Below are 11,792 nucleotides of genomic sequence, written 5' to 3' on the forward strand. Positions count from 1 at the left end.
GGTGTTACATTGTTAATTTTTTTTAGATGTTGATAACATGTCAAAAATCCTGATATATTTGAATATTCGATATAAATCTAGAATTATATGATTTTTGCCTTCATGATGGGAGTTATAGTGGTTTGAGGAGTGAAAATGTACATAAAAGATCCAATGTTCGAACCTTGGCACACCAAAATAATGCTAATTTTTTTGCTATTAACCTTCCATATAGGACCTTAGACGGATTGATGTGGGGCGTTTAGATGATACAATTTACATTTTTTTTTTCTAATTATACAATTTTTTACCTTTTAATTAAATTAAATTAAATATATATAAAATTACCTTTTTAATTAAGCAATTCTTGAAAAACTCATTACCGGCCTTGCTTAGAACCTTGCTTAAAATATGTTATTTTGGTGATAGTACGACCTCGTTTGACAATCATAAACTATTAATATTTATTAACACTAAAAAGAATGTTCGGACCCATGTCCAAGAAGATTTCATATACGACTTTTGTCACCCGGTCCGATAAACCAATACATTCCGGATCCTTATCGCCGACTGTGGGGGTTGCGTCAACATGTTCACTATTACTGTCGTAATTCTCTCGATTCTCTCGCTAACAACCCCATCATCTTCTTCCGATCAACCACCCCGATCCCCGGCCGATGTCTGCATCATCGGTACCGGCATCGCCGGTTCATCCGTCGCACACTTCCTTCGTCAATACTCCTCAAGCATATCCCAAATCCGCATGTTCGAGCGTCATCCCATCGTCGGAGGTCGTATGGCAACCGTCACCATCGGCGGAGAAACATTCGAAGCTGGTGCCTCAATTCTTCATCCCAAAAACTACCACGCTTTGAACTTCACCCATTTGTTGAATCTCAAAGTCAAGGGGCCTTCCGCTAGTGATAGTTCTTTCTCGCTCGGCATTTGGGATGGTCAAAAGTTCTTATTCAAAACTATTGATTCCAAATCAAAGAGTTCGGTGGTTCAGTACTTCGTCTCCCTCGCTAATTCGTTGCGAATGTTCGTCCGATATGGTGTTTCCCTCCTTAAGATGACCAATTTTGTTGAGGTACGGCTTCTTCTTGTCGCTCTTCAAGTTTATTAGCTGAACTTAAACATAAGCGTGCCAGATGATGATCCACTTGATTGATTTGAAATTACAATCAACTCATTTCAGTTTTGAATTCCTATTAACTTGCTAATTTTGTAATTAATTAGTTCTCAAGGACATGAAAAATATTTTGATTTCTTGATGGATTAACATATTTGTAGCATATAATTGTAGTAATATGCGTCTAAAGCCTCATGAGATTGATGTAATTAGTTTTTTCAAACAAAGAATCGTTCTAATCCATGCCCCTCTGTCTTAGAGTAACTCCTTGGGATAATCCAAACATCATTTCAATACTTTGGCCTCTACCTCTGTCATCGATCTTCTCTTGGCTTTTCCTCAAAATCCTTACGTCCCTAACCTTCTCTTTTATACAATCTTTCTAAATTCTAATTCTATTCTCCTCAACATCTACATTTCTGAATGCTCAACTTGTGTACATGTGGTAAATCATGGCAGGTTCTATTGTCATGTAAAACTGTCAACTTTAATGGAACTTTATGATGTTGTAATACATGTAACCAAATTTATGTATGCATTTACTACCTTAACAGGTTACAGTGGATAATTTCTTGAAGTATTATGAAAGCAAGGAGTCAAGACCAATTTTCAACACTGTGGAAGATATGCTCAAGTGGGCAGACTTATACAATCTAACAACACAAACATTAGAAGAAAAATTAGTTGCTCTCAATTATTCTCCTCTCCTCATACAAGAGCTTATCACTGTAAGTTACTTCTTTCCAATTTCCATAAACATGGAAAAATCTTTATAGATAGTAATAAATCCAACATATCATACTTTCTTCAGGTTATAACAAGAATCAACTATGGTCAAAGTGTCAGAATCAGTGGACTTGCAGGTGCTGTTTCTCTAGCTGGATCAGGAGGAAACTTATGGGCAGTTGAAGGTGGAAACTGGCAGATGGCTGCTGGATTAGTCAACAGATCTGATGTTACTTTGCATCTTGAAGAAGAAATAGAATCAGTCACAAATCTTGATGGTTTTTATGAAGTTAATTCCACTAAAGGAAACAGTTACACATGTCAAGTTACAGTGGTTGCTACACCTTTAGATGAGCTCAACATTCAATTCACCCCAAAATTTTCTATCCCAGAAAGAAAATTACAGCATACACATGCAACTTTTGTCAGAGGCCTCTTGAATCCTGTGAGTTCTAACTTCTTATCATTATTTTAAGAGAAAATTACAAAAATGGTCCCTGTGGTATGGCATAATAGGCACCTATAGTCCAACTTGAATAAAATGGACAAACTTGATCCTTGTGTTATTTGGATATTACAAACTTGGTACCTAAGCAGTTAACTCTAACTGCGGGTTAAATACAGTAAATTTACCTTTTTACCCTCACCTTTTTTTATTCATATCTTTGTCTTTTATTAAGATGTCCTGTAGTTAAATACAGTAAAATTACCTTTTTGTAACTATATGACATCTTAATAAAAGAAGTAAGTTACATGAAGGGTCCCTATTGTTTGGGGTAATTTGCGTGCTTGGACCCTAACTTATTTTTTTTAACTTGGAAGGTCCCTACTATTTGTTTTTGTTACGTGCTTGGTCCCTATTGTTTGTTTTTGTTACAGTTACACACTTTGTCTTTGTCTTATCTAAAAAGACTATTATTTAAATAGGAAAAAATGGTGGGGTATGTAAGGTAAGGTAAAGGAGGTGGGTTGGGAGTGTGTTTATTTAAATAAATTAAAAAATCAAGGGAAAAATAGTCTTTTTAGGTAAGACAGGGACCAAACGCGTAACAAAAACAAACAGTAGCGACCTTCCGAGATAAAAAAATAAGTGAGGGACCAAACACCCAAATTACCCTAAATCATAGGGACCATTCGTGTAATTTACTCTAATACAAGACATGAATTAAAAAAGGTGAGGGTAAAAAGGTAATTTTACAGTATTTAACAGGCTCTGCAGTTAGAGTTAACAGCTCAGGGACCAAGTTTGTAATACCCAAATAACACAAGGACTAAGTTTGTCCATTTTATTGAAGTTGGACTATAGGTGCCTATTATGCCATACCACAAGGACCATTTTTGTAATTTTCTATTATTTAAATCCTCATCATAAATTCATAATCTAGTTACAAAATTTTGTATATATATATACTAATGTTTTGATTTGGTTCAGGTGTACTTTGGGTTGGATTCAATGTTGGAGATTCCAGAACTTGTTGGGACTATAGAGAGTGATGAGCTTCCATTTACATGCATCTCCATTCTCAAGGAACATAGTGAGAATGATATGACTTACAAGATGTTCTCTCGTCAAAGTTTGAGTGACACATTGTTGGATCAGATTTTTAGGTAAGATTTGTTGTTTCCCGATTTTATGTTCTCTTTATTATTTACTTTATTTAAGTCACTTTTTTGGGTGATTGGAAATTGGCAGCATAAGGAGTGAGACAATAAGAATAAATTGGGGTGCGTATCCACATTATCATGCTCCTGAGAAGTTTGCTCCTTTTATGTTGGATGATGGACATCTGTATTATGTGAATGCATTTGAGAATGCAGCAAGTACTATGGAAACTGGTGCTGTTGCTGCTGAGAATATAGCGAGACTTGTCCTTTCAAGGTTATCTTCCCAACAGCCTTTGAGAATGTATGGTTTGAAGACTTCTATATTAGATTCAAGCCCTGAGCATCGGGAGTTGTGATATGTGTAAAAATAACCATTTGTTTGTTGTAACGTTACTGTAATAGATCGGGTCAAATAATTAGTTAATGGGGCAAATAATAAGGTACAAGAACCAAGTTCACTCTCCTTAATTTTGGGTAATCGATTTTATTTTCTCACTTGAATTTTGTCCTCAAATGTAGCATGGTACCTATATCACAAAAAACAAAGTTGGTTAACTAAATTGGGAAAAACAAAGTTGGGACTTATACCATGTTATTTCACCTTATTATATTAACTGAATGCAATTCTCTGTAACGTAAGAAAAGTATTATTTTTAATTTTATGTCTGAATATTTTTTTGGTTTCTCAGTTAGTGGTCAAGATAGCTTAACAACGTTGAGTAGTTATATTATCTGATCATTTGACATTAGTCCATCTTTGTAGTTAATGGGAAACATAGATCATGATTCCTTAAAAACATTAACATGTCCAACTAAAATGAACTCCGCGAAACGAATCTCTATGATCAGTCTTCCTCATGAATCAGTGTTAAGATTTCGAAACAGAACTTAACAATAACAATGCAAGATGAACACCTAGAAGAAAGAGAAGAATTTCAATGGTATCAAAATGAGGAAAGATCACATAGCAACATAGGAGGACCCTAATAGCCCGATGATTCCCTCTACACAAACAACAATGCTGAATCCAATCTAACTAGCTACAATGAAGCAGAAGTATCTCTACCTCACTCTCACCAGTTAACTAGATATTGGCCCACTGGGCTTTTCCACAATAGGGTCTTGGTCCAATTCTCTATCAATCTGACACGAAAGGTACAACTGAATACAGAAATCATATCAGAAAATGGAAATGAAGATGTTCTACAGCTTCTAGTAATCAAATCTATTTGTTGGGGAGACTATATGTAGCATGCACTAAGGTATCTTTGACACGCCATTTAAGTTGGAAACTTATTATTTGAGTTTTTTTTGGTTGTTATGTTTGAAAAGTCAAAAAATAGTTTATAACCTAGCTTTTTAAAAAGCTACTCGGTGTAGCTTTTTGAGTAGCTTATAGAACTTTTATTTTTCTAAATTCTTCCATATATATACCTTTAATAATTATAATAAACATGTTTTTCTACGTGTCCTTATATATCATTTCACTTTCCAGCTAGCTTCCCAACTAGTGTTAAACAAAATGTCACTTTTTATATATCATTTCACTTTCCAGCTAGCTTCCCAACTAGTTTTAACAAAATGTCATTTTTTATCAACTAACAGTTGGTTTTTTTAACCACCAGCTAGCATGTCAAACATAACTTAATTTGAAACAAACCGCAACTAATTAAAAGAGACAAATGTTTGTAAATAACCCACTAGTCTCCTCTAATAAATGAAAATCTATTTTGCCACATGTCAAACTTTTATAAGTTTTAACACTTGTTATTTTATGGTATTTTTGAAATAAATAATATCTACATGTCAATTTTTAGGTTTTTTTAATTTTTAAAATTTAAAGCCACATAATACGTATTAGTTATATAAGTAAAATATTAAATGTAATAAAGATGATCATAAATTGAAATAAATATGTTTTTTCCTTTTTTATTTTAAAATTTAACTTTAAAAAAATACTTAATGTTTACATTTTGATATTTAATTTTTTTTTAATTAATCCATGTAATATATGGGTCTCACACCTAGTTAGTTAATTATTTGCCATCACTTACTTAATTGTAGCCCATATAAATGTTTATTGTGATGTTTGTGTTTGTTTCATATTCCCTTTTTTTCTTTCACATGATACAGGGCTATTGACCTACCGTATGATGGAAGTCCAAGAAGTCATTGATCTAATTAAAATGTTAAGTGGAAAAATAAGACCCACAGTTCAACAAACTACCTTTAGACTCGTGTAGCTGAACTTTGAATTGCTTTGGGTCCGTTATTTGGAAGAAAAGACTAACCAAGGAATTTCCCTTTTCTTTTCGATTTTTTTTATGTAATTTTGGTCATTTTGCCATGTGATCATGGTTACAACTCCTTTTATGTTGTTGCATCCTGGTGGACATATTTGGTTTTTTATTCATGGGGCGAGAGAAGGGTTTGGGTGTTAAAAAGATATACCTCATGTGCCTGATTGGAGATAAAGCTCTAAAGCACACTGTCGGTTCTGATGAAAACATATAAAATAGAATTCGTTAATTATCATTCACATAATTCATCCACTTGGACAAAGTAGTTGTAGCTATATCTCCTATTGAGTTTGGTTTTGATCTGGATAGAGTTTGATATATTCATGTTGATCCAACATATCAAAAAACTATATACAAATGGGGCTTAATAGCTAGCGCTGCCGTCTATAATACGTCTTCGGTTCATTGCCAGGCAGTGCAAATAGAGAGGTTTCTAGCAAGTATTCTCCTGTTGTTGTTTGATACGCAGAGAGATCTCCACCAATAATGTGATTCCATGACTTATAATAACCCAACACATCTTCTTCTTCTTCATCCGTCTTTCCATCATCAAACACAAAACTCACCCCACACTCATTTGCAAGTCCAAAATTCATTGCAACAGTAACAGTAACCCAATCACCAGTATCCATCTCATTCTTCCCAAACATCCAATGGCTCAACATTATTAGACTCTCTTCACCTGCAGTGAAACCACCAATGCAATGCTTGTATAACCAGGTTTGGTTCTTAGTTATATTTCTAATTGTGATTACTGGCAAATCAAAGAATTCATTCAAAGATAGAAATGTCTGCACACAGAGGTTCAATCCTTTGATGTTGTTTCGAGATGATGGGATGGTAAATGATATTGATGACCCCTTCCTACTGTGACTAATCCAATTTGGCATCTCTTTTTTGTCTCCATAAATCGTGCTGAATATTCCAAATTCATAATACATCTGCAAAATACAATCACCATAAATTATATACTCAAAAATATTTACACAGAGAGATGGTTAATAGCAAACCTGGATTTCAGATTCGTCATATCCTCTTGACAAAATATTAGTCCAGCCCAAACTACGTAATACCTCTTCCTCAACACTTATCATTGGTTGGATTTCGACCAGACCTTTGATTTCAAAAAACAACTGTAGGAACAATTGCATGTCAACTGAAAACTTGAGTGGGGACATATGTGGATGAAATACGACTTTTCTTAGCAATGGCTTAGAATCAAAAAGGAGGATCAACTCTCTTAGTGTTTTTGGAGGATGCTCGACTGACGTCAGAAATTTACAGTTTCTCATACTAAGTATCTCAAGCCTAGGAAGGCTTCTCACACAATCAGGCATCGAAACAATAGGATTGCCATCTAAATATAATTCCTTTAGCATGGATATGAAACTCAAGTCCATGGGAAAGGATTCTGTGGACATATTATTATCATTTAGCGACAACCTTACTAAAGATCTCGGTAAAGAAATCATAAACAACTTCCTCTCACTTGGTGTAGCCTTCAAAACCATCGCAGATGAAGAGGGTTTTCTGTTGCTAGCCTTGAACATCTCCAGAGGTGTCATATCGCTAATTTCGATTCGAGATTCACCGAGATTATAACCATCTAAATATAATTCTTCTAAATTGGATAGGTGATTGAAGTCTATGGGAAATGATTCTTTCAACAGATTAGTAGTTTTAAGTGACAACCTTACTAAAGATCTTGGAAAAGCAAACATGACAAACTGCAATTCACTTGGTATACCCATCGGAATGTCAGATGAAGAGGGTTTTGTGTTCATGTCAATGGTGTTAGCCTTGAACTTATCTGGAGAATCCACATCCCTACCCTTGACTTGAGATTCATTGAGATTATAAAAACCATCCAGCAATAGTATTTTAACCTTATTTAGCATGCAGATGGTTCTTGGAAGTTTTTCAAGCTTCTTGCAGTAGCTAAAATTAATGAGGACAAGTTCAACACATTCCTCAATTGATTCACAAACCTTACATAGAGCACTGCAATTTGTAACTACTAGCCTCTCAAGTGCAGGGATTTGGTCAAAGCCACCAAGACTACCAAGCTTTTTACAGAAACTTAAATTAAGAATCTTTAATGATCCAAGCAACCTTTTGTTTTTTGAGCATGATCCAGTCAACTGCTAAAATGCACATAAGTTAGAATAGTAGTGAGTTTCATCAACTCAACATGGACTAATTATCAATGGATATAAATTACCTTTTGCCTCTTCGGCTTCTTACTATAACAAATGTCAAATGATTTAATCTTGCTACGTGACATGTCGAGAGCAACCAGATTCGCCATTGGTAAGTCTGAAGGTATAGACTTCAAACAAAACCCATGAATACACAACCATCTTAATCCTTGTGGAAAGTTCTCGTAAGAAGACCCACTTATTTGCACATTAATGAGTTGTAATAGCATAAGCTTATCCATTTTCCTAAACGCATCGGTGTTCAACTCAAATGTTTTATGTGACTTCTCACTCTCACGCATACTCATGTCAAGGCTGAGGCCTAGAATCTTTGTTGTACCCTAAGAAGAAACCGAATGCCAGAAAATCATATAACGTTTACACAATACAAAATACTTTGAACAACTAAGTATATACATAACATGGCCACTTACCTTTTTTTGTTTCAACACTTCAAATGACTCCTCGGGGCACCACAATAGACTTCGCTTCCATGGTTTGTCAGGTGATTCTTCACGGACTACAAATCTTCCCATCTCTTGAAGCAACCCATGCATCATCAACTTGTTGTTCCGTCCGATACTAAGAAGGCATCTATCAGTGAGAATCTTGATACCAGATATTGTTTCTATACCACATGACTTCAATATCGTTTCACTAACATCTCTGTCCATTCCAACGAAAAAACAAGCAATATGCTTAAACAAGTCCTTATCATTTGGGGATGGCAAAGTATCAAAGCTCTTTCTCAAAATATTATTTATAGGGGAATCATTTCCTTGCTTTAGTCCTTCTAGGCACTCCTCCCAATAAGCTAAATCTCTATTATGTAGAGATTTGCCCAAAACTTCAAGAGCCAATGGATGTCCTTCACAATATTTCACAAGCTTCTTTGACACCTCTTCATAACCGGCCTTGGGATCCTTGGACATGAATGCATGAGAACACAAAAGTTTTCGTGATTCAGTCTCATGTAATCCTCGAAGCAAGTGCTTTATATGCCTGCGCTTAACATTCATTTTGAATAATGCACAACTCTCTCCCAAGCATGAGTTGGTTGTTGTAATTATGATTTTGCTTCCTGGATGAAAACCTTTGCTCCCAAGTAAGGCATCCAACTGGTTGAGATGATCAATATCATCAAGAACTAAAAAAACCTTTTTACGGGCAACCGCATTCTCTATCATTGGCGTGGATATAAGACCATCATGAACTTGACCTGAACTTGGTACAAGTTCTGAAATGTCATCATAGAGTTGTTTTTGTAGGTAAAGCAGCCCATTAAAACCATTGCTTCTATTTAATTTTTCATCACATCTCCTACTGATATCTTCAATAAAGCAACTTTTGTCGAATTCATACGAATGCAAATCATAGACATATTTGGCTAAAGACGTCTTTCCGATCCCACTGATACCCAAAATAGTGAGTATGTCTCTCGTATGTAGGGATGCATCTTTCAACCATGAAGTGATGAATTTAATGGATGGGTACATCCCAAAAAGTTGTGGCAGATGACTCCTTGAGGATATACGTAATCTAGAGTAGATGTCCTTAACTATTTCTTCAATAAACTCCGTCTCTAGCCTGAAACTTGATTTTTAAGAACCACAAAACACAATCCACAAAACTAACAAACCAGATTTGGAGTTTTAATTTATCCAAAGACCCGAGTCAAAATTATATCATAATCTATAACTATATAAGTATCTAATGTGTAACATACTAATGTCATGATATCCAAGACCAGAGACATCTTTGCAAAAAAGATTTCACCATCAGGCCACCAGGTTTCATTATGTTTCTAAAAGACCATAAAAAATTTAACTTATAATATGATTTTGCAAGAACCTAAAAAAAATGTCATGGATAGAAACCATTAAAACTTGGTTTTTAATACAAAGGCGGCATATGAAAATTATTTTAGTTGAAACAGTGGTTTATATAAGAATAAATTAATTTAGGATAAAATAATAATTTGTCAGAATGGTTAATGTATCCATATGAATAGATTTATCAGGTCACATAACTGAATTCATGAATCCAATTTTATGTACCTGTATATCATTTTAAATACGTAAAAAAAATTGTCTATTTGATGATATTGAGGAAACTTATTGAAATGCATATGAGATATAATATTGACATTTCATGTGTTAATCCAAGAAAAAATGAAAAAATGGAAAGAAATGGGTTATTACCGGCCATTTACATCCTTTCGTTCTAAATCAGCAACTTCTGTAAGCGCTTTCTTCCACCGTTCGATCTTTTGAGCTATTTCACTTCTTTTATTTGCATCTGTCTCTGCTTCCATCTTTCTATTGTGTTCATTCATTGCATATCCAAAGGTACTTTGTTGATTCCTGACATGGGTGGGTTCAACATGATACAAGACGGGGATAACAATTTGGTTGGATGCCCTACGTTGATCAAGGATCAGCACCAATTCATCAAGGCACCAAGTCGATGAAGCGTAATTGCGGGACAACACGATAATAGAAGCCCTAGATGCTTGAATCACGCTCTCCAAATCAGTTTTTAGATATTCCCCGGTTTCAATCTCTGTATCATCCAAGAAGGTGGTTATATTGGCATACTCGAGGGCCTTATACAGATGATTAGTGAAGCCATAACGAGTGTCAGCCCCTCTAAAACTTAAAAATACGTCATATCTATGACGATCAATTGATGAAGAACATGAAGGTTCTACGAGTTCTGAGAAGATAGCCATTATGAGTAAATATGGACGGTATTATTGATTTTAGACTGGATTGAGAATCATACAAAGGGTTATGGATGCATCAAGGGGGTTTTCAAAAAGGGGGTTCAACTCAGCAATGAACAAACTAGTGTTGATGGATGATATATCTTGTTTGGGAATTTGCTTGGAAACTTTGAGTTAGGACTTAGGACTTGGGAGTTAGGAATTAGGAATTGACATTATATGTTATCGACAAAATTACATAAATGGTCCTTACATATAGGAAAATCGGTAATTTTTGTACTCTCGTTTTTATTTTTGTATGTTTCATCCTTTGAGTTGTTCTCTTAACCTTTTGTAAATAACCATTTTATTTTATTTTATTTTTGTCATTTTCCTATTAAAATTTTATTTTCTTTTTAAAAGACGAAGATCCTGTTTTCTGATCGGCCACTTTCTGATTGGCCACTTTCCCTATGGGGAACTATAATCACCGTTCACACCTCACAAAACCACATGATCGTCTTAATCCTTATTGTCTACATCAACTAAAAGATAGTATTGATCGATAGTATAACATTATATTTAGTAGTTTACTATTCATCAACACTATATATAGTGTAAGTTTTAGTGTGGGTTTGAAGCATTTTAGTGAGTTTAGTGTGGGGATAGAGATTTCCCTTAGATCACAAAGTTTCGAATGAAAAAGGTTTGGTTCGATCATCATAACTCTCAGTTTTTTCTTTGCATCTCGCCCCCAACTATCTTCCTTTCACCTCCCCCCCCCCCCCCCCCCCCCCCCAACTTAATATACATTTCCTTGTTATTACCATTTTCTTCTGTTTTGTTTACCAATCATCTTTATGTGAAGGAGATGGGAGGGTTACAAATTTATCAGAGAAGCAGTGTGTAGATTCTCAATGTGGAGATTCTGATTAGGAAAAAGAGCTAGGACTCAGGTAGGAGATGTTGAAGAATGGTTCCATGTGATGACAGTGAAATGTAGATAACAAAGACTAGCAAATTAATGAGTTTAGGTTTTTATTTATTTTTGTTTTTTGTTATATCATTTGAAGACAATGGAAGAATCATAAAAAAATAAACATAAGCTAAAAAGTTCATTTAGAGTAAATTTGTAACAACCCATTCTC

At 34.8% G+C, this 11,792-nt stretch overlaps 2 protein-coding genes across 3 annotated transcripts; one reads left to right on the forward strand and one right to left on the reverse strand.

The window, feature by feature from the left end:
* The first annotated feature begins 487 nt into the window (after positions 1–487).
* Positions 488–3,937, forward strand: FCLY (farnesylcysteine lyase). Its single transcript, XM_078987906.1, has 5 exons — positions 488–1,069; positions 1,666–1,839; positions 1,923–2,282; positions 3,270–3,445; positions 3,531–3,937. Exons 1-5 carry the CDS (start codon positions 569–571, stop codon positions 3,796–3,798), a joined length of 1,479 nt encoding a protein of 492 aa, XP_078844032.1. The 5' UTR covers positions 488–568; the 3' UTR covers positions 3,799–3,937.
* Positions 3,938–5,953: 2,016 nt separating this feature from the next.
* LOC145039917 (TMV resistance protein N-like) lies at positions 5,954–10,845 on the reverse strand. 2 transcript variants are annotated; one of them, XM_078987923.1, is made up of 5 exons: positions 10,142–10,845; positions 8,375–9,527; positions 7,964–8,281; positions 6,753–7,883; positions 5,954–6,683 (listed from the first exon to the last, which is right to left on the reverse strand). In XM_078987923.1, exons 1-5 carry the CDS (start codon positions 10,669–10,671, stop codon positions 6,114–6,116), a joined length of 3,702 nt encoding a protein of 1,233 aa, XP_078844049.1. In that variant the 5' UTR covers positions 10,672–10,845; the 3' UTR covers positions 5,954–6,113. The 2 variants fall into 2 exon arrangements, with proteins under 2 accessions (XP_078844049.1, XP_078844043.1); XM_078987917.1 differs by having other exon boundaries at positions 6,753–7,886.
* Positions 10,846–11,792: the final 947 nt, after the last annotated feature.

This window comes from Lactuca saligna, chromosome 1 (genome assembly GCF_052625555.1).
Source record: "Lactuca saligna cultivar CGN05327 chromosome 1, ASM5262555v1, whole genome shotgun sequence".
NCBI lineage: Eukaryota > Viridiplantae > Streptophyta > Magnoliopsida > Asterales > Asteraceae > Lactuca > Lactuca saligna.